This window comes from Rhineura floridana, chromosome 2 (assembly GCF_030035675.1).
Source record: "Rhineura floridana isolate rRhiFlo1 chromosome 2, rRhiFlo1.hap2, whole genome shotgun sequence".
Lineage (NCBI taxonomy): Eukaryota > Metazoa > Chordata > Lepidosauria > Squamata > Rhineuridae > Rhineura > Rhineura floridana.
The window spans coordinates 137,848,396-137,874,823 of record NC_084481.1 but is presented as its reverse complement, the minus strand read 5'-3'; the positions used below and the strand labels follow the sequence as shown (position 1 = coordinate 137,874,823).

General features: G+C 40.5%; 1 protein-coding gene across 8 annotated transcripts in view; it reads left to right on the top strand.

Moving 5' to 3' along the window:
• NELL1 (neural EGFL like 1) overlaps positions 1–18,097 on the top strand; it is an 859,864-nt gene extending 841,767 nt beyond the window's left edge. For all 8 annotated transcript variants that reach the window (XM_061610630.1, XM_061610631.1, XM_061610636.1 and 5 more), the window contains 3 exons: positions 422–598; positions 3,958–4,182; positions 14,991–18,097. In XM_061610630.1, coding sequence (XP_061466614.1) covers positions 422–598; positions 3,958–4,182; positions 14,991–15,041 — 453 coding nt within the window. In that variant the 3' untranslated portion in view covers positions 15,042–18,097. The remainder of the gene's footprint in view (positions 1–421; positions 599–3,957; positions 4,183–14,990) is intronic.
• Positions 18,098–26,428: the final 8,331 nt, after the last annotated feature.

Below are 26,428 nucleotides of genomic sequence, written 5' to 3'. Positions count from 1 at the left end.
AATGAAACTAAATCCAAAGGTGTTCTTCCATTTATGCAAGAGTTTGTTCAACCTCTTTTGGAAGTAGAACCATGAGAACTGCTATAGAACTTTTTTTTTTTAATAGTACCGTGTCACTCCTTGTGCAAACTCTTCAGCTAATGGCTATTTTCCTTCTGCTCACAACTCTTGAATCCAACCTATAATATTTAATTAATTGTTGTATGAGTATGGTGCAAGTTTCTGAATGGTAACTATTAAGCTTCACAATTAGTTGTATTTTTGAAGTGTACAGTATTATTATTGTACAATATTATTGTAATGTTATTATTACAAGGTGTAAAATGCACCTTGCTAACTCACTGTGAGGCATTGCCCCAATTTGCTATGTCTCTTATTTAGTGATATTTGCTTACAACTAGTGAGTATTTTTTCTTGACAGGATGGCAAGATATTCTGTCGACGAACTGCTTGTGATTGTCAGAATCCCAGTGTTGATTTCTTCTGCTGCCCAGAATGTGATACCAGAGTCACCAGTCAATGTTTAGATCAGAGTGGGCACAAGTGGTACCGAAGTGGAGATAATTGGACATATAGCTGTCAACAGTGCCGTTGTCTGGTATGGAAGCCAACAAAATATTTTTCAGAGATACAAACTATATTCAAAAGTAAAGAATGCATATTGTTAATAATATTTTTTCTCTTTTTATAAAACAAGGTAGAACATAGAAAGAGATATACAAATATTCTAGGCTGCATAGCGTGACCTGAAATGATAGCTGTAGAGTGATAAAGGTGTCACATTTTCCCATTAAAAATAGCAATGTAAATAAAAAAGTGTTCATTAGTCTTCATTCCACAGCATAAATACAGCATCTTTAAAGGCATTCTAATGTTCACCATTTTGGTCTTAGCATCAGGGGAAATTTAAAGTTTCCATCACCTTTATGTTGTGTCTCTTCCTCTGCAACTTTTATTCTGAACATTGCACAAAGGGAAAGGTTAGGGGGGGGACATCATAAATTAAAGACCATCAATATTTGTGCACACAAAGTATTGCTCTCTTCACTTAAGAGAATACATACATGTTAAGAATATAATAAGCAGGTCTATAATTTTTTTTATCCTAGGGGAAAATTTGCATATCAAATTGTCCAGGAAAACTGCCATGTGTAAAAAGAAAATGGCTATTATGATTCGAAAGAAGCTTGGAGATAACAGCAGGTTTTACCGAGGAAACAGACAGAAAATACAGCTGCATGGCTAAATTGATAACCATGCCAAGGGCTTTACTAGTTCCTTGAATGACAATGCCCTGATCCAGCTATGGCTTCTCATGAACACCTAACTTCACAAATGTATAGGAGCAAATGTGTGCTGCTTATGTATATTCTTAGGCTGAAAAGCCTCAGCCAAGAACCCCAATCATTTGGACTACTGAATTCAAACTCTATTGCATCCTTTTCTTCATCAGTGCCATCCTGGACGAGAGGGACTTCTCTCTCAAGCAGCGATGCCTGTAAAATACCTCTTGGAGACCGGGCCTGGCAACCAAGAGGTCTTCTGTATCTTTAAAAGTTGTGCAGGGAGAAGGGAGAAGTCCACCTTGTGGTTTTTCCCATTACAGAGTTGCAAGAATACCTGCACTTGGCTGACTTTCTCTTCTCCTAAAGATACAGGATCAGTCTCAGGCCCTGAACCTGGCAACCCTAATACCCACTGAACTTAATAAGCCTAAGTTAGTTATGTCTACTAACTTCAGTGGGTCTACTCTGAGTATAACTAGCAATGAATACAACTCATTAACTCTCACTAGCTTCTGCAAGCCTTTGGGTGTGTCTAAAGCAGCTTTTCAGATTCTGACTAGTCTCAGCTGCATACTGTAGAACAAAATTCTTAGCTCTTAACACTGCAATTCCATACATGTTTACTCAGAGGTAAGCTTCTGGAGTTCATATGGACTTACTCCCAGGTAAGCATAGGTTTGCAGTCTAAAAGTGAAATCCATCTGGTGGTCTATTCTTGTGACAGGACTTTGTCCTTCCTCCTGCAGCTCCCTCTCCACTCTGTTCTGGAGGGTCACTCAGCTCTATGAAGCCAGTTTTCAGGATGTGCTGAGGGCTGCAGAGAAGACTGAATTGGCAAAATTTGCCTCCCATCCCCTGGACAAAAGCCCTTCCCTGAGTGCAGGCACACCTATTGGATTCCTCTCTAAGTGTATAAGTCCAATGCTACATCACTGCATGCTTGTACATAATAATAATCAATCATATATTTATATGCCGCTCTTCTGTTAAAAGTACCCAGAACAATATACAGCGTAATCATAAAATCATACGATATAACAAGAATACAACTAACAATTTCTAAATGCAATAAGAAAAAATATATAATAATGCTAACACTTAAATTCCTAACAGCAGCAAGGGTAAAATATGCTACATGTTAAAATTGGCAGCGATGACACTAGGTATTAGACATTAAAAGCCTGCTGAATTTTTTTTTTAAAGTTCCTGTTCCTGCAAGAGGGGTGAAACCCCATTCGGAACAAGTAGATTTACCTCACGTTTCTTGCCAATGATTAATAATACCTCCACCTGATCTGGATTATGCTGCATTTTTAATTGCACTTTGTTGTAGAGTACTGCAGTGAATTATTTATCAATGTATCCTTAGGTGTCAGTTATAGTATGACTTCCAGATGAGTTAATTGCTGTGCCATTAGCTCTTAGGGTTTGTAAACTACCACATAGCATTTAGCCTTAACATGATAAATAGGCAGTAGCAGTACTGCAGTACTGATGTGATAATGTGGTTCATGGTTTCCTTTTGTTAAAATGAGTTTACACAGACTTGTAAACTGCTTAACTAATGTTGAAGATGTACTTTTGCAAACTAGAGCTATGAAATGAGAATGAAAGTGCATTTCAGAATTCAACAATTTGTGGCCACTAGGGATGGGGGAGAAATCTGATTCAGTTCAAATTTGCACTTTCCAAAATGATATGAGAATCAAAACATAGCCATCCTTAGAAATTCACTTATCTGAATTTTGCAATGCAGTTCTCCAATTAAACAGTGTTTATGAACATGCATATATCATGGGAAAGTGTGCATATAAATGAATACATTAGTGAAAATAACATACATAAATTCATTATATTGGGAGAAACTGCTTGCAAAAATGTGTGCATACAAAAATGTGTTTTATTAGTAGAAATTTGCACTAAAATGCAGAAGAATTTTCATGGCAATTGTTTAAAAGAAACTAGCAAGCTGCTGCAGGAATGTGGAGAACTGAATTTAAGATTGGGAAAGTGAGAAACTGAGAGAACCAAAATTGACAGATCCTTCCATACCTAGTGGCTACTAATTCATATAATCACCTGAGCCAATCCACCAAATAAGTATATGTTCCACATACAGCAAAAGGCTATATCCAGATTCCTGGTTGCAGGTCTGCATTTATCAATCAGAGCTGTGCATGTGTCTCTTAACTGGCTGCTGATAGGAAGGAGATACACATTTGGGTGCATAATGCACTTCTGAATGCATGGGATTTCCCATCAGCACTGTACTGTTTGGATGGACACTCAACTACTCAACATTCTTGTGATACAGGTTAGAATATGCATTCCCATACTTTCTGGGGCAAATTCATGCCCAACAGCAAAATAAGTTTTATAAGCTGCTCATCCCAATTTGTATGTTGTGCAAGCAAATTCTAGGTCAGAAATGGGGAACTTGTGGCCTTTCAGATGCTGATGGACTGAAGCTCCCACTAACCTCAGCCATTCTGGCCACTGGGATAACAGGAATCATAGTCCAGCAACATCTGGAGGACCAAAGGTTCACTACCTCTGTTTAAGCAATGACTTGGGTCTAACATTAAAAAGTTGACAAAAGAATTAACTGCTTCTGGTGTTTTGTTTTAATAGCTTCACATAACTTCCCATGGATCTATTTCTGTTTTCATAGGAAGGTGAAGTGGATTGTTGGCCACTTGCATGCCCAACTCTTACCTGTGACTACACAGCAACATCAGAAGGCGAATGTTGCCCTCGTTGTGTCAGTGATCCTTGTTTGGCTGATAACGTTACTTATGACATCAGAAAAACCTGTCTAGATGGCTATGGAATAACACGACTTAGTGGCTCTGTATGGACAATGCTTGGATCTCCTTGTACAACTTGCAAATGCAAGGTATTTAGTAGTAAAAGGTAGCAGGGGGATGGTGGATGGAATTTGTATGTAGGAGTTAGACTCCTTCCCAAAGAGGTTTGCTGTTAGCTTTCTCTGACAGCAATGAAATACAACAGAAGAATGAGAATGTCGTAACAAAATTATGCAATTTGTGTAACGGTAATTATGTGATTATTATCCAGGGAGTCTACCAAAAATATTCAGTAGATTGCTGCAACTTTAAAATATTCTTTCTTAAAGCCCAGCAGGCATTCTTAATATGCATGCAGGATAGTGATGTTAATAACTAGTAAACATTTTAGACATTCATAAATACGTATCTTCAGAAATAACCTGCTGGTTAGCAAAGCAGTTAAAGTAATATCAATTGCAGGGAGCAATATACTTACGTTGCATTCATTTAGACTCCCTTATGCTTCTTGCTATATTTCCATACAGAAAATGGCAAAAATGGAAAATTAAGGAGAGAAACATCAATTTATTTTCTAAGGCAGGAAAATCATGAGAAACAAAAGTCTAATTTTGTGAAATGTCATGGCTTGATTTAGAAATATTTAGACTTAGAAAAAATGAAATTTTCTGGAGTACAATCTACATAGTATAATAAATAAAAATGAAATATTAGACCAAGGGCAGGGAGCCTTCAGAGCAACCAGGCCTGCCAGGAGGTCCAATTTGGCCTGTGAGGACATTTTACCCAAACAACACCCACCCGGCCATCACCTGACATCACTCATCTCTCCCTTCCCTTTAAGTGCCTGATCTTGGATACTTAAAAGGGAACCATGGAGAGACTTGGAAAAGGCTTTTGCAACTCTCCCCCCTTTCAAGTCCCTGATTTTAGACATTTAACAGGAAAGCATAAGGCTTTCACTTATAGGGACTGTTGGCAAGAGATGGGCTGCACCTCACGAGGACTGGGAAGAATCTCTTTGGCAGAAGTATGGCAAAACTCGTCAAGAGGGCTTTAAACTAAAGCCTCTGGGGGATGGAGATGATATCTTAAATACCAATCCAAAGACAGCGGGTTGTAAACGTGAGGATTTGAAGGGTACAGGAGACACTGGGAGAGAGAAAAGGATGCACGGCAAAGCTCACAGTATATTAACGGAGGAATCCAATCAGGACAAAAGAGACTTCTGGTGTCTATATAAGCACGGAGCTTGGGAAACAAGCAAGAGGAGCTTGAAGTCTTAGTGCATCAAGGCAAATATGACTTCATAGGGATAACAGAGACTTGGTGGGATGACTCCCATGATTGGAATATAGCCGTTCAAGGATATAAACTCTACAGAAAGAATAGAAGCAACAGAAAAGGAGGGGGAGTAGCGTTATACGTCAAAGACACCTCTATGGAAATCCAAGAGAGCGAACAAAGTGGTCCGGTAGAGACCATTTGGGTAAAAATAAATGGAGAAACAAATAAAACCAACATGGTAGTAGGTGTCTACTACAGACCCCCTGGCCAAGAAGAGGTGGTAGACGAGGCCTTTCTCAAACAAATCTCTGAAATCTCAAGGAGGCAAGAAGTAGTAGTGATGGGGGACTTCAACTACTCGGATATCTGCTGGGAGACAAACTCTGCAAAGCACAAAGCCTCCAACAAATTCCTGATGGGCCTTGCTGATAATTTCCTCTTTCAAAAAGTAGAAGAAGGAACAAGGGGATTGGCAATCCTGGACCTGATCTTAACTAACAGGGACGAATTGGTCACGGGAATTAAAGCAGTCGGTACCTTGGGGGAAAGTGACCACGTAATGCTGGAATTCGTGATTCTGGGGAAAGCCAAAGAAGAATATAGTCAAATATGGACCTTGGATTTCAGGAAAGCCGATTTTAGCAAGCTCAGGGAAATGATGGGTAGGATCCCGTGGCAAGATAGACTAAAGAAAAAGGGAGCCCAAGAAGCATGGGAGTTCATGAAGAACGTATTACAACGTGGAGGAGGTAAAAATAAAAAAGAGCATGTATAAAGAATGGAAGGAAGGACGCATCACCAAGGAAGAATACCGACGAGCGGCTTGGGCTTGCAGGAATAGCGTAAGGAAAGCTAAAACCCAGAATGAGCTGAGGCTGGCGAAGGAAGCGAGGAACAACAAAAAGCGGTTTTTCAGATATGTTCGAAGCAAGAGAAAGACCAAGAAAATGGTGGGACTGCTGCTCAATGAGGATGGCAAAATGTTGACAGATAACAAGGAAAAGGCAGAACTGCTCAACGCCTATTTTGCCTCCGTTTTCTCCCAAAAAGGGAACAGTGTGCAACCTTGCATCGGTAGCAATCTCAGTAAGGGGTCGGGATTGCAGTTCAAGATTGATAAGGAGATAGTCAGGAAATACCTAGTTAACCTAAATGAGTTCAAATCTCCAGGGCCTGATGAACTGCATCCCAGAGTATTGAAGGAACTTGCTGATGTACTCTCAGAACCTCTTGCCATCATCTTTGAGAAATCCTGGAGAACGGGAGAGGTGCCGGAGGATTGGAGATGGGCAAACTTGGTCCCACTCTTTAAAAAGGGTAACAAAGAAGATCTGGGGAATTACAGGCCGGTCAGTCTGACTTCAATACTGGGAAAGATATTAGAACAGATAATAAAAGAGTCCATTGGCAAATATCTAGATGACAATGCTGTGATTAGTAGGAGCCAGCATGGGTTTGTCAAGAAAAAATCCTGTCAAACTAATCTCATCTCTTTTTTTGATTGGGTCACTAGCTTAGTAGATGGTGGAAATGCTGCAGATGTCATCTATCTAGATTTCAGCAAAGCGTTTGACAAAGTCCCCCATGACCTTTTGATTAGCAAACTGGTCAAATGCGGACTAGGTGGAAATACTATCAGGTGGATTCACAACTGGTTGGAAAACCGTACTCAGAGTGGTCGTCGGTGGCTCTGCTTCGAACTGGAAGAAGGTTTTGAGTGGAGTGCCACAGGGTTCTGTCCTGGGGCCGATAGTTTTCAACATTTTTATCAATGACTTAGATGATGGGGTGGAGGGAAACCTTATGAAGTTTGCGGATAATATGAAACTGGGAGGGATAGCTAACACAGTGGAAGACAGGAATAAAATCCAAAGGGACCTGGATAGACTAGAAAATTGGGCTGAAATTAATAAAATGAAATACAATAAAGACAAATGCAGGATTCTGCATTTAGGCCACAAAAACAAAATGCACAGGTACAGGATGGGAAATACCCGGCTTAGCAGTAGTGCGTGTGAGAAGGACGTGTAGTGGATCGCAAGTTGAACATGACCCAGCAGTGTGATGCTGCGGCAAAAAAAGCAAATGCGGTTTTGGGCTGCATAAACAGAGCTATAGTTTCCAGGTCGAGGGAAGTAATAGTCCCACTATATTCTGCATTAGTCAGGCCTCATCTGGAATACTGCGTTCAGTTCTGGGCGCCTCATTTTAAGAAAGATATAGACAAGTTAGAGCGGGTTCAGAAGAGGGCGACGAGGATGATAGCCGGTATGGAGATCAAGTCTTATGAGGAAAGGTTGAAGGAACTTGGCATGTTCAGTCTGGTGAAGAGAAGGCTAAGGGGTGACATGATTGCACTCTTTAAGTACTTGAAGGGCTGTCACATAGAGGAGGGTACAGATTTGTTCTCTGCTGCCCCAGAGGGTAGGACTAGGTCTAATGGTTTTAAGTTGCAGGAGCGTAGATTCAGATTGGACATTAGAAGGAACTTCTTGACAGTAAGGGCAGTTCGGCAATGGAACCGACTGCCTAGGGAGGTGGTGGGATCCCCTTTGCTGGATGTCTTCAAGCAGAGGCTGGACAGCTATCTGCAGGAGATGCTCTAGCTGTGGATTTCCTGCTGTGAGCAGGGGGTTGGACTCGATGGCCTACAAGGCCCCTTCCAACTCTAGGATTCTATGATTCTATGATTTTGACAGGTGGGTGGCCCACCCACCTCTCAATCATGCAATGTCAAAATAACATCATGTGTTTGACAGGCTGGCAGTCTCACCCACCTGTCAAATTTGCCCCATGAGGCAGATCCTAAAAAGAACCTGGCCCTTGGAACCAAAAAGATTCCCCACCCCTAGATTAGACACTAGAGATTATGGCCCCCAAGACACACATTTGGGATTGATTCAGAATTGATTCAGTTGAAGTTATAAGGTTTCAGAATCATTACCATAGTCATGTAGCCCAGGTGGCTGCCATTGCAATCTAGAATAACTCAGATATCATTAGTAGAGTTAGTCCAGGATTCTGCCACATTTATTCATATCCCAAAAGCTCAAGGTGGCATAGACAGTTCTCCTTCTCCCTGTTCCAAAAGATTAGAGAAATGAAAGGGAAATTTAAAACAAGAGTAGGGATGTTGAATAATCCACAGGGCAACACACTGAATGACCGAGATGAAATAAAAGGAAGATGGAAGCAATACACTGAAGAATTCTATAAAAGAGATGCCAGGATGACAGATTCATTCACGGAGGAACCATATGATGAAGAACCAGAAATTTTAATAGTGAAAAGTGATGTAGCAAAAGCAATTAGGAGCTACAACGCAAGGTCTGAGCAAGTGATATCAATCAGATTAAACTGGAAACCTATTAACATATCCATCATCCAAGTCTACGCTCCAACATCAAACGCAGAAGAAGAATTGGAGAGATTTTATGCAGAAGTACAGGAAGAAATTGATCACACACCAAAACAAGATATGATGATAATCATGGGGGACTGGAATGCAAAAGTAGGGAACAGAGAAGAACTAGGAATTGTGGAGAAATGGGGCTTAGGTGACAGAAATGAAGCAGGAGAAAGACTTATTGAATTCTGTGAAGCCAATGATTTGTTTCTTGCCAATACATTTTTTGAGCAACCAAAAAGACGACTGTACATGTGGACATCACCAGATGGTCAATATAGGAATCAAATTGATTATATAATTGGCAACAGAAGATGGAGAAGTTCCATACCTTCTGCAAAGACAAGACCAGGAGCAGACTGCGGTACAGATCATGAACTGATTATATCAAAAATCAGAGTAAAGCTAAAGAAGAACAACAAAGCACTCATAATGCCAAAATACAATTTAAATAACATCCCAGAAGAATATAAAGATCAAATAAGGAACAGGTCTGAGGCTTTCAACTTAGTTGACAGAGAACCAGAAGAACTATGGACTGAAGTCAGGGACATTATCAGGGAAGAATACAAAAAGACAATACCTATAGTTAAAAAGAGAGAAAGACCTCAATGAATGACTGAAGAAACTCTTAAAATGGTTAAAGAGAGAAGGAAGCAAAATCAAAAGGAGATAGAAACACGTTCAGAACCTTAAATGCAACTATACAACAACTAGTACGTAGGGACAAAGAGAACTATTACAATAGTTATTGTATAGAAATAGAAAAGGACAACAAAATGGGAAGAACAAGAGCCCTATTCCAAAAGATTAGAGAAATGAAAGGGAAATTTAAACCACGAGTAGGGATGTTGAATAATCAACAGGGGAACACACTGACTGACCGAGGTGAAATAAAAGGAAGATGGAAGCAATACACTGAAGAACTCTATAAAAGAGATGCCAGGATGACAGATTCATTCATGAAGGAACCATATGATGAAGAACCAGAAATTTTAGAATGTGAGGTCAAAGCTGCTCTTAAAATTCTTGGAAGAAACAAATCACCAGGAATAGACGGCATACCAATAGAGTTGCTACAAGCTACTGAGACTGAATCTGTCCAAATTTTGACTAAAATTTGTCAAGAAATATGGAAAATTAAACAACGTCTCACAGACTGGAAACGTTCCATATACATCCCAATTCCAAAGAAAGGGGATCCCAGGGAATGCAGTAATTATCGAACTATTGCCCTAATATCCCATGCAAGTAAAGTAATGCTCAAGATTCTACAACAAAGGATGGAGCGAGAAATGCCAGACGTCCAAGTTGGATTTAGAAAGGGAAGAGGTACTAGAGATCATATCGCAAACATACGTTGGATAATGGAACGGAGCAAGGAATTTCAGAAGGAAATCACCCTGTGCTTTATAGATTACAGCAAAGCCTTTGACTGTGTAGAACATGAAAAACTATGGAATGCTTTAAAAGAAATGGGAGTGCCAGAGCATCTGATTGTCCTGATGTGCAACCTATACTCTGCACAAGAGGCTACTGTAAGGACAGAATATGGAGAAACCGATTGGTTCCCCATTGGAAAGGGTGTGAGATAGGGTTGTATTTTATCACCCTATTTATTTAATCTGTATGCAGAACATATCATGCGGAAAGCAGGATTGGACCAAGATGAAGGAGCTGTGAAAATTGGAGGGAGAAACATCAATAATTTAAGATATGCAGATGATACCATACTACTAGCAGAAACGAGTAATGATTTGAAACGAATGCTGATGAAAGTTAAAGAGGAAAGCACAAAAGCAGGACTATAGCTGAACGTCAAAAAGACGAAAGTAATGACAACAGATGATTTATGCAACTTTACAGTTGACAATGAGGACATTGAACTTGTCAAGGATTATCAATACCTTGGCACAATCATTAACCAAAATGGAGACAATAGTCAAGAAATAATAAGAAGGCTAGGACTGGGGAGGGCAGCTGTGAGAGTACTAGAAAAGGTCCTCAAATGTAAAGATGTATCACTGAACATTAAAGTCAGGATCATTCAGACCATGATATTCGCCATCTCTTTGTATTTATGTGAAAGTTGGACAATGAAAAAAGTGGATAAGAGAAAAATCAACTCATTTGAAATGTGGTGTTGGAGAAGAGCTTTGCGGATACCATGGACTGCGAAAAAGAGAAATAATTGGGTGTTAGAACAAATTAAACCAGAACGGTCACTAGAAGCTAAAATGATGAAACTGAGGTTATCATACTTTGGACACATAATGAGAAGACATGCTTCCCTAGAAAAGACAATAATGCTGGGAAAAACAGAAGGGAGTAGCAAAAGAGGAAGGCCAAACAAGAGATGGATTGATTCCATAAAGGAAGCCACAGACCTGAACTTACAAGATCTGAACAGGGTGGTTCATGACAGATGCTCTTGGAGGTCACTGATTCATAGGGTCGCCATAAATTGTAGTCGACTTGGAGGCACATAACAACAACAGCAAAACCCTGTGAGGTAGGTTAGGCTCAGTGACAGTGACTGGCCCAAGGTCATCCAAGGAGCTTCATGGCTAAGTGAAGATTTGAACCCTGGTGTCCCAAGTATTAGTCCACAATTCTGTTCAGTACACTACTCTGGTATATACATTCCAGCAGTGCTTCACAAAAGATTCAGAACCGCTCCCCTACTCATCTGTTGGCACATAAGACCTGGCAAGGCTCCACCCACTTGAAGAGACCCTTCTCTTCTCCATAGGGTTGATGACAATGGCATGCAAGGGCTCCAGGCTGTGATGTCATAGTTTTGTGACACTGTCTTATAGTAAACTTTTAGGGTACTCCTTCCTTCTTAAGCAATTATATTCTGGGGTAAATAAGAATCTGACTGAGAATAAATGATAGCAAGTCTGATCAAATGACATCCTTCTGAAAAATCTTGGCATAACCTCATGTTTCCATCACTTCATCCACTTTAGCTCTCAGGAATACTTGGATGCACTTAGTGTAATTAGCATCAGTTATTGACGGGTATGCTTTTTGTTTAAAATGAGAAGAAAATGAACGTGAACCAAAATAGTAACTTTTTAGAGCTATTATGCAGCATTTGAGCAATGCACGATAATCAAATAATAATTTCTTGCTGTTTTTACGCCATCCTCATGGAGAAAGTTGCTTTCCTTTGATCATTTCTAGATCGCTAAAAGCACCAAATGTTTTATTGAAAACTGTGTCAGATACTGTAACAGGGTTTTTTCACCATTTTCTCATGTGCAATGCAGCAATGAGCTATGGCTAGACCATCTCAGCTTTAATTCATTGCATTTGCTTTCTTGCCCTTGGGGCTCTTTCCCTGAAGCATTGTGATGAACTGTGACAGGGGGATAGAGTTGCTTCCATTTTTGTATCTCTGAGGTTCAGATGTCACAGACTCAAATCATACGACAGCAGAGACAGGATTAGTATGATATTGAAATTGCTCTATTAGCCCTATGGATTAAGAGTTCCAAGCACCTGGTGAAAGCAGGCAGGAAGCTGCTTTGTGTATCAGACCTTTCAAGAGGCATCCTTCTTAACAAAATATTTTGTCCCAGCTAACCTGAAAAACTAATCAATTCAAACTCGACTGATGTTTCAAAAATGGTTTTGATTTACAAATTTGTGCAGTTAGAGTGCAGTCATGGAACCACTTATTTCAGTTCTTCTCTTCATTTAAGTCTTTAAGAATCTGTAACTTGTGAATTCCAGACATGCGAATGTAGAGCTTAATTATCTGAAGATCGATATGAAGCATTTTCTTCCATATCCAATGATTCCTGAAAAATGGTGTGATCATCTAGAATGTACTTCACTCCAAGAAGAGCCAAAATGAATACTAAGGATATGCTCACATTGTTCTCATTTTGGTGACCAGGCAGAGCATTTCCATATTTCTTAATTCCACCATCCAGATGTATAGCCACTGGTTTAAGTGGCTGACAGACACCTGCGTGGGTTCACAGTTCACACCATTGGATGTTACAATTAGTAGTGATTGTGGAGAGGTGTCTTAGGCTGCAAACCTAACCCCACTTACCTGGGAGTAAGCCTCGTTTAAGTCAATAGGACATCTCCAAGTAGGCATGTTTAGGATTGTGCTATTAGATTCTCAGGGCTGGGGGAGTTATCTGCTTTAATTAGAAACACTCCTGTATTCATATGTTAGAATGCCAAACGTTCAGTGTGGCAATTCAATGCCACAAGAATGTGCCCAAGAATATATTTAGGGAAACGAATCCAACTAAATGGAAGAAACTAAGTTTCACTAAAATAGAAGGCACAAGTCTTTTGGCAATTGACCATGTGGCCTGAAAAAAAATACATTCCTACCTTCCATCAGACAACAGCTATGAGTTGCACATGTAAGTAAAAAATGCCTGTTAGGAAATGTTTCCTATGTTTCAAAGAGAAAAAAATAATGTTGGTTCCTAGCATTTTCTTGGCAGGAATATTCTCTCTAATATCTCAGATAAAGAAAGGAAGAGAGCTGGAAGAGGAAGTATAGCTGAATACTCTGTACAGCTGCTCTTACTTAATCTCCCAAGTTAAAGAAAGCTCTGTTGTGATCTGACCAACAGGATACGAATTGGCATTTTTGGGGTATCAAAATAAAGCATCCAGTCTCCTTAGAACAGATAACTTCACATTACCCAGTGCCAATATATGAAATAACATACATTTCCCCACCATGCAAATAGCCTCCACTTTAAGAGGAGCCTCTATGTGAACTTCTTATGCAGAGGTTCATTTCATGTGATCTTTTCTCCCCTTTTTTGGAAGGGGAGAAACCACGTGAATGGAACATTTGTGGTTGTTTGCACAGGGAGAGGGGGAATTGGTTCACATAATTGATTAATTAATTATTTAATTAAAAGCATATAGAAATGTAAAAGCTTAATGTTTCCAAACTCTGTAAGTGGGGTACAGTCCAAAAACAAATATATCATTAAAACAAGGGGGAAAAAACGTAATCTAAAACCAAGAAAACAGGAATATAAAAAATGCATAAAAGCGTGTAAAAGTGAATAAAACTGTAAACCGCCCAGAGAGCTTCGGCTATGGCGTGGTATATAAATGTAATAAATAAATAAATAAAACTGAAATCAAGCAGGGACCAATCTTGTGGCCCAGGGAACGGCTGGGCAAAAAAGGTAAGTCTGCACAAGACATCCGAAGAAAGTGGTGATTGCTATTTCACATATAGCAGAGGGAAGGGTATTCCACAGTAATGAGGCAACAGCAGAACATGCCAGTTTTCAGGTCATTAAACTATGATATTCTGTAGGGTGTGGTGCTACGAGCAGAATTTCCCCAGATATTCTAAGTTATCTTACAGCAGTATACAGGGGCAGGCTGTGTTTAAGGTAACCTGGTCCCGAGTTGTTCAGGGCTTTATATGTTAACAGTAAGACCTTGAACATTGCCCAATAGCTATTGCCAGCCAGTGCAGTTCCCTCAGCACAGTTGTAATATGTGTATGCCCAGGTGCTCCATTCAACAACCTGGCTGTGGTTTCTGGACAAATCTTAAAGAGAGAGCATGAGTGGCTACATTATCCCTGTCTTGGGCTCCCTTGGGAGGAAGGATGGGATACAAATTCAATAAAATAATAAGGCTTTTTTTGTGTGACAGTACTCACTGGCACCTCTTTTTTGCTCCCTGTGGCAACCATTTTGCACTGGCACCCCTGACAATTCTATCAAGATATGAGAACCAACACCTCAGGTTTTTTTTACCAAAACACTAACAACAACATAGTTGGAGTACCAACATAAGCTGACAATAGGCACTCCTCACCACAGAGGTCACCTGAGCCTCCTGTAAAAGGGATGGATCTAGGGGCACCCCCAAACTATACAGTACACTTATTCCTTCAGAGGGAGTGCGTCTCCATCCAGGACTGGTGAACACCCCAACCCCAATGTCATCTGTATCCTGGAGGAAGGACTCTGCCACCTCTTCACCAAATTGTTGCAGTCCTGATCCCTGGTAAATGCACACAGCATGACTATGACAATAACAAAAGGTTTGTCTGGACTGTTATTTTGGGGATAGAATTGCAAAACGCTCATTTTATCTGTCTATTTCCTTGAATCCATGTCATAATAGCCATATTCACTGCTTGTGCTAATAACATTAATGCAGCTCTTTTTTTTGTCTTTCTGTTCACAGAATGGAAATGTCTGCTGCTCTGTGGATTTAGAATGTCTTCACAATAACTGAAGTATAAAGCTGGGACTATTCTTTTTGTGAGGAAAACTGATGCAATTTCCCACTTTCAAAATGATTGCAGTTGTAAGAGATGGGAGTTTTATACAATAGACAATTACCAAAGTCTCCGCCTGAGGAAGATATTTGGGAGTTGCCTTTGGGACCTACCACTACACGCTCATCCTTGCTAGGCTTCTCTCGGGTGACTTTACAGTACAATACATATAAATCAATGGTTGTTAAAAGTTCTTAGTGTTGTAAATTACACCCTTTTTCTGTCAAATCATTTGCAAATGCATTGGAATTATTTCATTGGCAAAATACAGCGATGTATTTATTTGTTTAATTTGTGTACAAACAACACAATGGAAACTCCTGTTTTATTTTAGGTTAGATCCAGGTCCTACAAAATAAGGCTGCCTGTTGTGGTTTTGTCCCATACTATTGCCTATTTAGTTCTGAGGTCCCTGTCAAATGTATTTATGAAAATATGTATGTATGTACAGTCAAATTGCATAGTACTTATATTTCATAGATGTCAAACACTGTAAAACATTCCAAGGTACATTTGACTTGTACAGGCTGGAAGTAATCAAACGTCACCCTATCTTTATGAAAAAAAACAAATAAATAAAAAGAATAATGTCACAAGTTTAATGAAGTGGCAGAAAGCACTTCCTTTTGCAGACAAATGAGCTAACAGCAAAATTCCCGTGTGGAGGGAGAGAGAAAGAAGGACACTGTTTTAATCAGTACCGCTCCAGAAAGTACCCAGAAAACCATGGCATTTATCAACATTACGCTTAGCAGAATGTTGTAGTTTGCAAGTCAAACAACAAATATTGGGTGTGGGTGTAATTCAGTCAGGGTTGTGTAGCATTCAATAAAGCAGTCAAAGGGCTTTACATGTCTTGCTTTTAAGTGAATGGGTGAGATTTTGATATCTGTTACACTGGTATACATGAGTTTATAATCTGTTCCCCATGTAGTTGCTTTAGCATAATAAAGTCTGCCATCCTCCATTATGTATGTCACAATGAACAAGTTCATCTCTATTTGTACTGTTAGAGCTTACAAGGAACAGTGTAAATGTCACTGCATTTAATTATAATTTCAGCATATATCGCACTAGGCAGTGTGTTGGCCTTGGAAGAAGGGTGGAACCATATTCCAGTTTTCATTAAATGTAATATATTCACTAAACAACCTTGTCCCAATTTTCCCCATCTTCTGACATTCAAAAAGATCTAATTTATTGTTAGCCATCTGTAAAATGCTGTTTAAAATCCCAAACTTAAGCAGAATAGTAATTAAAACTTTGAAATGTGCACAAAGGTTAAGTTTGAACGATAGATGTCTGCTTTGATTTTGCAAGGCTAAGATATTGATTGTACTACAGCAAAATCTGTTTCAGCCTAAAACTTCAATATATTCAGTCCTGTCCAACTGGCTTCCATGCATAGATCACCTCCCATAACACAACATACACAGCAGACTACTGTGTGGGAATTAGGAAGGTAAAATTCCCCACATTTAGATAGGACAGTTGGATGCAGCCTAGACCTTGATCTTCAGATCCATAAGTGCAACAGCAGGCTATGTTTGTTTATTGATTGATTGATCTCCCCCCCCAAAAAAAACCACATTGCTTTTTGCTATGCCTGTTAAGCAGGCAAAAAGGGACTACAAACACTACTGCATTCCTTCTTCTTTATTGATATATGGTAACAGACCCATTCAAATAAGATAATCAATAAAACGCCAAAACAGTTAAAATACAGAAATATAAAAGTATAACATAAAAGAAATAACAGTTCAGAAAAAAGAATCCTTTTGTGACTCCTTTGGGCAGAAAAGAGGACCTTGGCCACTGTCTCTGTTGCAGACTTGTTAGAATCAGCCAGGAAATATTTCAGAAACCAGTCCACAGACCTACCAGGAAAGTTCCTCCTAATAGGCCCAAGTAGTCTATTAAAATCCTCCCTATAAAAGTTACATACAAAAAAACCATGATCCAAAGATTCAACTTCATCTCCACAGGGACACAGCTGATCCACATAATGGGCCCTTGGTACCGCCCTTCCAAGAGAGCAGAAGAGAGACAGTTAAACTTGGCTCTAGAAAATACATGGCGATACTTAGGAAAAGTCAGATTCTCCAAATAATTAGCGTATTTGGGAAACTGAAAACTCAGACCAAGATGAATAGGGGAGCATATTTTTCATGCATTCGATTCAGAAAATTGAAAATCAATATCCTTAATTCTTTGATCTAAAATGAATTTAGCACACTACTGCACTCATGGATCTTAGAATCAAGGTCACTGTGTTTTTAAGTGATTGTTCTTATTCTGCTTTGATGAGCGATATACTCTTTTCACTGTTTTGGTTTAACTGAGGTTATGATTGATCAGAATCATATTCTGTAGACAAGCTTAGTAAATACACATTGCATTTGTGGAACTGCTATTGTTTTAATCATGAAAATGACTTCTAAAAACTATGGTGGAGTATCTACAAATGCTGTACACCGAGCATTCTACTAATAGCATATTACAGAATAGTATGGAAGGTCTGCAGTCATGTGATACAGAATTTTTTTCTGAATGTGACATAGAACATTAACACAGTATATATCTAGATTCAAACTTAAGAATAAGCCCTTCAATCCAGTATTCTGATTTACGTGAAGAGGTGTTAGTGGGTAGGTGGTGCAGAAGCTGCTTTGTTTTCTCTAATTTCAGAGAATTCCTTTTGTGCACAAAGGATTCCTCAACTCTGAAGATAACAAAGAAGATCCTATTTATATAGGACTCTATGCCAGCAGTCTGTCTTTTTCTATTTCTAAATTGCCCCCTATTTAGCATCCGCTATGTGTTGATTTGCATTGTTTTAACGATGGTATAAAGTTGTGTTTTATAGGTTCCTCAAAAGACATTTGTAAATCACATCATTAGTCCATTTTTGTAAATCATGTTGTAAACCCAATGGTGATTCAACTGAAGAAAGTGATGCAGTGGTTTGGGATGTAAAGGGGAGTGATTTAAAACTTGTGGCATCTAAATAAACTCCTGTGTATAGATCTCCTTATCTCAGCCTTTTTTTTATTTTTATTTTTGCTGTACACACAGAATTTCAAACATGTTCAGAATTTAAGGAGAGACCTGCTGGATTCATCAAAAGGCCCATCTAGCCCAACCTCCATTCCCATGGTGGCTAGATGACTATGGGAAACCCACAGGCAGGACATAAGCACAGCAGCACTTCTCCCCACCTATGCTCCACTGCAACTTACATTCAGAGGCATACTTCTTACGAATGGAAGGATCTGTCAGATTTATTTTTCTTATATGTTTCTTATTTTTCCAATCTTAAATTGTCCACATTTTGGCAGCAATTTGCATTTTTTTAAAAAATCCTCATGAAAATTCTTCAGCATTTTAGTGCAAATTTCTCCTAATAAATACATTTTTGCATGCAGCTTGGATAATGTACATTTTTGCAAGCAATTGGTCCTAGCATAATGCATTTTTGTGTATCTTTTTCACTAAGGTAGGTATTTTAAGCACACTTTCCCCTAATGAAGTGGTTCCCAACCTTTATGAGTACGGGACCCCCTTTTTAAACATGCTAATTGTTGTAATTTTAGTATCTGTTAATTGAAAAAAAATACATAATGAAGTGTTAAGTAATGTCATACCCATACCCAGGGACTCCCAGCCCCACATGCGTGCAGGTGCACATGCTTGCACACACACTCGCTCACCCACCCACCAGAACAGGTCCCTCCCCAAATGAATCTGCTCAGATAATTACTTCTGAAACCCACATTCTGAAGAAGAGTGAAACCAGGTCACATTCACACCATACATTTATTCTACAATTCCATTTTAAATACTCATGGCTTCCCCCCAAAAAGCCTGGGAAGTATAGTTTATCAAGGGTGCTGAGAGTTGTTAGGAGGCTCCTGTTCTCAGAGAGCTACAATTCCCTGAGTGGTTTAATGTTCCAACCCTTTTCTCCCAGGAAACTCTGGGAATTGTAGATCTGTGAGGGGAACAAGGGCCTTGTAACAACTCTCAGCACCCTCAAGAAACTACACTTCCCAGCATACTTTGGGGGAAGCCATGACTGTTTCAAGTGGAATAATAGTGCAATAAATACAGTATGAATGCAGCCCAAGAGTGTCCAGGTGACCAAATGATTAAGTGTTGACAGGCTGTTAAATCCATGGTATAACTGAGTTAATGAGAAGGCTGGAGCTGTTTTGTAGCTGTCTGAAATTGCCACTACACTACTGTGGGGCAGGGAATTTAAGAACAATTGGGTGTCATATATAAAAAATGCTTTGGAAGTATTTTAATTTAATAATTTAACAGGTTTTTTAAGTTTAAAAATGTAAGTTTATAATACAAACTAATTAAAAGAGCAAGCAACTTAAAAACAAAATATACAACACCGTCCAATGACCTTACACAAAAGAAAGACAGGTTCTCACAGCATTTGGATAAAAGTTACCTTGGGAACGACCGGCCGGCTCCGGAACTCGCCTTTCCCTTCCCCGTGGCGGGCAAGACAGTCACCCCTGGTGGTGGTGGTGCAGCAGCCTCTAGCCTAGCCTACCTGGTAACCGGCTGCAACGCCGCTTGAGGCCCTGCCCCGCAGGAGATCCAGCCCAGCGCCCTTCCCTGCTTTTCCCTCATGCCTTCCACGTGCTAGCGTGGGCAGGGCAGGTCTCTGCCTGCCCTGCTTCCCGGTGCCTAGGGGTTACTGTGGGTGTCACCCCTCTGATGATGTCACACCTAGTGTGGTCCGCACCCCCCACACCCCCTAGTGATGCCGCTGGTAGGCAGGCAGGCAGGATCTTTCCCCCCACCTCCATACTTGCGGTGGCGGCAGCAGCGGCATTTCCTCTGCAGTCTGCTCTCTTGCCCGCTGCCCCCGTTTTACTGGTTCATGACCCCCTTGGGGGCCACAGCCCCCAGGTTGGGAATCACTGCCCTAATGTATTTCAAACTGTTGTAACTCACCCTGGGACCTCAGGGTGATAGGCAGGAAATATAATAGTAATTATATGCATTTTTGTAAAACACTGCTTTGTGAAGAACTGCATTGCAAAATTCCAATAGGGCTGTGTTTCAGTTCTCATCTTGTTTCAGAAAGGGTGAATTTGATCATTTCAAATTTAAATGTTAACTAATTGAAATTCTCCCCATCCCTATTCCTCAGATGTTGAAGGCAGCCCACAGCCACCACGGCTAGTAGCCATTTATAACCTTACCTCAATTAATCTGTCCAACCCCTTTTTAAGGCCATCACTACATCTTGTTGGAAAAAATTTCATAGTTTAACTATACACCATGTAAAGACCTTCCTATTTGTCCTAAATTTTCTAATATTCATGTTCTTTGGATAACCCAGCTAGTACTACACGAGAGGGAGAAAAACCTCTGTAACAACTACCTCTACACTCTGCATAATTTTAGACATCACTCTTAATGTCCCTCCCTTACTTGCTTTTTCTGTAAACTAAAAGGCCTCAAATGCTGTACTCTTTCCTCGTAGGAGAGTTGGCCCACCATCATTTTGGTTGCCCCTTTTTAAATGTTTTCCATTTAAAGCTTTAATGCATGATTAGAAGTATAGGTGTAATTTATATTTCCAGCTTTGGCTGTTTTCCTTTCCTTTGCATACAGAAACCGAAACCACAAGACTCTGTTTTTGAAGCAAGATGACAATCCTTGAGCTTAGACCTCTCACAGGAATAAGGAGGGATTCAGCCACATTCACACAGATAATAAATTTTTATAAATCCCAGAGCCCATAAATTACTCAGTTAATGATAATGACTTCCCCATTGCCTAATAGCCATGAGTGCAAGCTTGTTGTTTCCCAGTAAGTTCATCAATCTGTCTTTCAGTTCTGAAAAGATGGAAAGCTTTTCCCCAAGCATCCTTCAGATATTATTTACTGTCCTAACATGAAGTCAGTTTGTTTATACTTGAACATTTTCCTGATTGCTTGTTACTGAGTGCTTATTAGTTTTTTCTGACTTTTGGGTTTTAAGTGGTTAAACCCTTTTAGCTGATTTACTGAAGGCCTAATAGCTAACCAATAGCTAAGGACAAATCCTCACTTGGCCACAATGCTTCTAGATGAACATGGGCCACTCACTGTCTCTCGAACTATCCTATCCTACAGAGCTATTGGGAGGATAAAAGGGTGTGTGTGTGTGAACCATGTACAGCACCCTGGGAGGAAGGGTGGGGTAAAAATGTAATTAATATTGAAGGACAATACTTCCACCATGGTCTTACAGGCATCCTGTGGTAGATTCCACTTAAATTCACATCACTGTATTTTGTACCACACGAAGCTTCTAAAAACCTTTTCAAAGGCAGTCTCATATAGAATGAGTTGTAGCAGTCCAAGATCTAAAAGGGTGTACTGGTGTACAATTTCATTATGATTTGTCACGAAAAGAACAGAAGGCCCCTGCTGAATCAGAACAAAGGCCTATCTAGTCCAGGATCCTGTTTCCCACAGTGGCCAACCAGACGCCACAAGCAGGGCCTGAATGAAAAAGCACTTTCCCCCCTTGTGATTCCCAGCAACTAGCATTTGGAGGCATACTGTCTCTAATCCTGAAGGTAGCATATAGCCATCATGTCTAGACTTATTGTCTATGAAAGCCATCTGAGTTGGTGGCCTTCAGCACATCGTGTATTTTAACTATGTGCTGTGTGAAGTACTTCTTTTGTCCTGAATCTCCCACCATTCAGCTTCATTGGATGATTCTGGGTTCTAATACTATAAGAAAAATGTCTCTGTCCATATTCTCTACAGAATGAACCTTTTTTGCCTCTATCAAATCCTTGTTTAATAATTTGAATAGCTGCAAATATTGTAACGTTTTCTCATGGAATTGTTCCATTCCCCTCATGATCTTGGTTGCTCTTTCAGGTACCTTTTTCTGTTCTGCAATACAGTATTTGAAGTGCAGCAAGTGAACTGTACCTAGTATTCAAGTGTGGTTGCACCATAGATTTGTATAAAGGCATTCTGATCTCAATTTTATTTTGGATCCTTTTCCTAATATCTAACATGGAATTCGCCTTTTTCACTGCACACTGGGTCACTGAGCTATCCACTACAACCTGAAGATCCCTTTCCTGGTCAGTCACTGCAAGCTGCATTGTACCTACAAACATTGATTCCAATTCATCAGTAGTTGAACATGGCAACTGATAATTCTGGCTAGGGAACTGAATCTTAATGCATATCAAAAGTCACCAGTGGGTCTAGGTTTGTACTGCAGTATGAATACACATCTGCTTCTGCCTTGACTATGCTTGAAAAAACTACCTCTGTACACAGCTCTCCTGCTAGATCAGGATACTTACATTTGAGCCAGGATCCAGGGTGTGGTCAATGCATTGTTGCGGGAAGGAGTGGTTCCAGCCACCCTGAAAGAGGTGGTGATCCAACTGCTCCTGAAAAAGCTCACGCTGGACCCATTGGTTTGTGACAACTACCAGCCAATTGCAAATATCCCCTTCTTAGGGAAGGTGATTGAGAGGGTTGTGGCACAGTAATTGCAAATACTCTTGGATGAAACAGATTATCTTGATCAATTCCAATCTGGGTTCAGGCCTGGTTATAGGACTGAATTGGCCTTGGTTGCCCTGATGGATGTCCTTTATCAGGAGAAGGACAGGGGGAGTATGACCCTGTTACTCTAAATTGATCTCTCGGTGGCTTTTGATACAATTGACCATGGTTTCCTTCTGAACTAACTTGGTGAGATGGGTATTGGAGGCGCTGTTTTACAGCAGTTCTGATCCTACCTCCAGGATCGTTTTCAGACAATAGCATTGGGTGATTGTCTTTCGTCCCCCTGGCAGTTTTATTGTAGGGTGCCACAGGGTACCATCTTGTCCCCCATGCTGTTTAACATCTGAAGCCCTTGGGAGTGGTCATCAGGAGATTTGGGGTGAGGTGTCAGTAGTACGCTGATGATACCCAGCTCTATTTATCCATAACATCTGAATTGGGAGAGGCTGTGCAAGCCCTTGACCGCTGCCTGGACTCAGTGGTGGGCTGGATCAGGGCCAATAAACTGAGTCTGAATCCTAGCAAGACGGAGGCACAGTGGGTTGGTGGTTCCCGAGTTCGGGTAATTTGTCAGTTGCCTGCTTTAGATGGGGTTGTACTCCCTCTGACAGAGCAGGTCTGTAGTCTGGGGGTGCTCCTGGATCCATCTTTATCGTTAGAGGCCCAGGTGACCTCAGTGGCTAGGAGTGCCTTTTACCAGCTTCGGCCGGTAAAACAGCTGTGTTTCCGGACCAGGAAAATGTGACCACTGTTGTCCATGCACTGGTAACCTCCAGGTTGTATTACTATAATGCACTCTATGTGGGGCTGCTCTTGAGGTTTGTCCGGAAGCTGCAGCTGGTGCAAAATGTGGCAGCGTGACTGCTCAGTGGGGCAGGCTATTGCCAACATGTCACCCCACTGATGAAAGAATTGCACTGGCTGCCCCTTAGCTACCAGGCTAAGTTTGAGATTCTTGTTTTGGTGTACAAAGCCCTATACAGCTTGGGACCAGGATACCTGAAAGATCGTCTTACCCCTTATATACCCAGTTGATCACGACACTCTGCAGGCGAAGGCCTCCTGCAGATTCTATCTTATCAGGAAGTCCATTCTGCACAACATAGGAAGTGGACCTTTACTGTAGCGACACCTACCCTTTGGAATTCCCTCCCCTTAAATATTAGATGGGTGCCATCTCTGTTATCTTTTCAGCACCTATTGAAGACCTTCCTCTTTCAACAATCCTTTTAAATAGAGACCTTATCCCAGTCTGTGTCTGTTTTGGAATTGCTCTTTAAGATGCTTTTTAGGCTTTTTAAAAAAAAGATATTGTCTTAATATGTTTGTAAAGATGTTTTGTTTTAATATATTTTATTGTCTGTTTTTATGTTTTATAATGTTTTTGTTTGCCACCCTGGGCTCCTACTGGGTGGGAGGGTGGGATATGATGATGATAACAACAACAACAACAACAACAACAATTTGATAGTAACTGAAAGACTAGCATAGTAGGATAGTTTTCCTTTAGTATCTGATAAGGTTCCACTGTAGCTACATCAACACATGCTAGTCTCTGCTCTTTCACAACCAAATATATTTTGATTATGAATATCTAAGGACTCCAGCTTAGATGTCAATCCAACTCAATCAAGACAAGACTGAGGCACTGTTAGTGGATGTTCCCTAGACCGGATTGAGGGGATGTGGCCTGCTCTTGTGTTATGAGGTGCAAGGCCCTGAAGCCTGCCAACTAGAATTCCTACCCCACACCCCTTGTTGTGTGACTCGTGCAATCCTGAGGTACTGTGAAAAGGGACAGCTCAAGGCCATGTTGTGTGCAACAAAAACAACCAAGAGCAGTTGGAATACATGTTATCTCCTCCTTGGCAGATTTCCCTCACGCCTAGCAGAATAATCCCATTGTTCAAGTACACATTAGAAAGTAGCCTCAGTTTCTGAGTGTCATCTAGAAACACACACACACGCATAAAATCACCTCATACTCAGAACCCTCCTTTGCAGGGGAGTGAGAGAGAAAAACTCTTTTAGAAAGAGGCTTGAATCTAAGAAGGGGGGTAATGGTGATCTGAGCTCCAACACGTGTAACAACGCTCTCCACACAGGACTGCAGGGAGAAGAACCAGGAAGGGATCTTGTGTCTCGGCACCCGCTTTGAGACAAACAGAATCTTTCCTGTTTTGGGGCCAGAGCTCTTCCACATAGCTTCAGCTGTATTCCACTGCCCACTCCTGGGCCTAGGATAAGTAATCTCTCCTACCTCTCACTCCTTGTAGTAATAGGGTCCTTTAATCTCTTTTCCCCCTTTAGGATGCACACTTTAACATGGTGAGGGGGTTTGAGAGTGTGGAAGAAGCTGAGAGCAATGCCGTCAGGAGTCTAGACCAAGCGGCTACACTCCTAGCAGGGGCGCCCAAGGCAGAATGGTCAAAACTGAAACACTAGACTAAGGTGCATCCAAACTCAGAGGAAGGCAATGGGAAACCACCTCTGAATACCTCTTACCACGAAAACCCCGTGAACATAGTATCCAAAATGCAACACGAGATAGTGCTGGAAGATGAGACCCCCAGGTCTAAAGGCACTCACCGAGCTACTGGGGAAGAACAAAAGACAAGTACGAATAGCGCTGTGACTAATGATGCAGCTGGGTCAAAGCCGAAAGGAAGCCCAGAGGCTGATGCACACAGATGCAAAAGGAGAGTCCGGAGTTGTACGACGCACACAATAGGAGCATGGAATGTGAGAAGCATGAACCAGGGAAAGTTAGAAATTGTCACGCAAGAAATGGAACGCATCAACATTACAATACTTGGTGTGAGTGAATTAAAATGGACGGGAATGGGACATTTTCAATCAGGCAACTTCAAAATATTTTATGCAGGAAGTGAGAAATCAAGAAGAAACAGGGTTGCTTTAATAGTGAGAAGTGATGTAGCAAAAGCAATTAGGAGCTACAACGCAAGGTCTGAGTGAGTGATATCAATCAGATTAAATGGGAAACCTATTAACATAACCATCATCCAAGTCTACGCTCCAACATCAAATGCAGAAGAAGAAGAATTTGAGAGATTCTACGCAGAAGTACAGGAGGAAATTGATCACACACCAAAACAAGATATGATGATAATCATGGGGGACTGGAATGCAAAAGGAGGGAACAGAGAAGAACTAGGAATTGTGGGGAAATGGGGCTTAGGAGACAGAAATTCAGCAGGAGAAATACTTATTGAATTCTGTGAAGCCATTGATTTGTTTCTTGCCAACACATTTTTTGAGCAACCAAAAAGACGACTGTACACGTGGACATCACCAGATGGTCAATATAGGAATCAAATTGATTATATAATTGGAAACAGAAGATGGAGAAGTTCCATACTTTCTGCAAAAACAAGACCAGGAGCAGACTGGGGTACAGATCATGAACTGATCGAATCGAAAATCAGAGTAAAGCTAAAGAAGAACAACAAAGCACTCAAAATGCCAAAATACAATTTAAATAAAATCCCAGAAGAATATAAAGATCAAATAAGGAACAGGTCTGAGGCTTTCAACTTAGTTGACAGAGAACCAGAAGAACTATGGACTGAAGTCAGGGACATTATCAGGGAAGAATGCAAAAAGACAATACCTCTAGTTAAAAAGAGAGAAAGACCTCAATGGATGACTGAAGAAACTCTCCAAATGGTTAAAGAGAGAAGGAAAGCAAAAGCAAAAGGCTATAGAAACACGTTCAGAACCCTAAATGCAACTATACAATGACTAGTATGTAGGGACAAAGAAAAC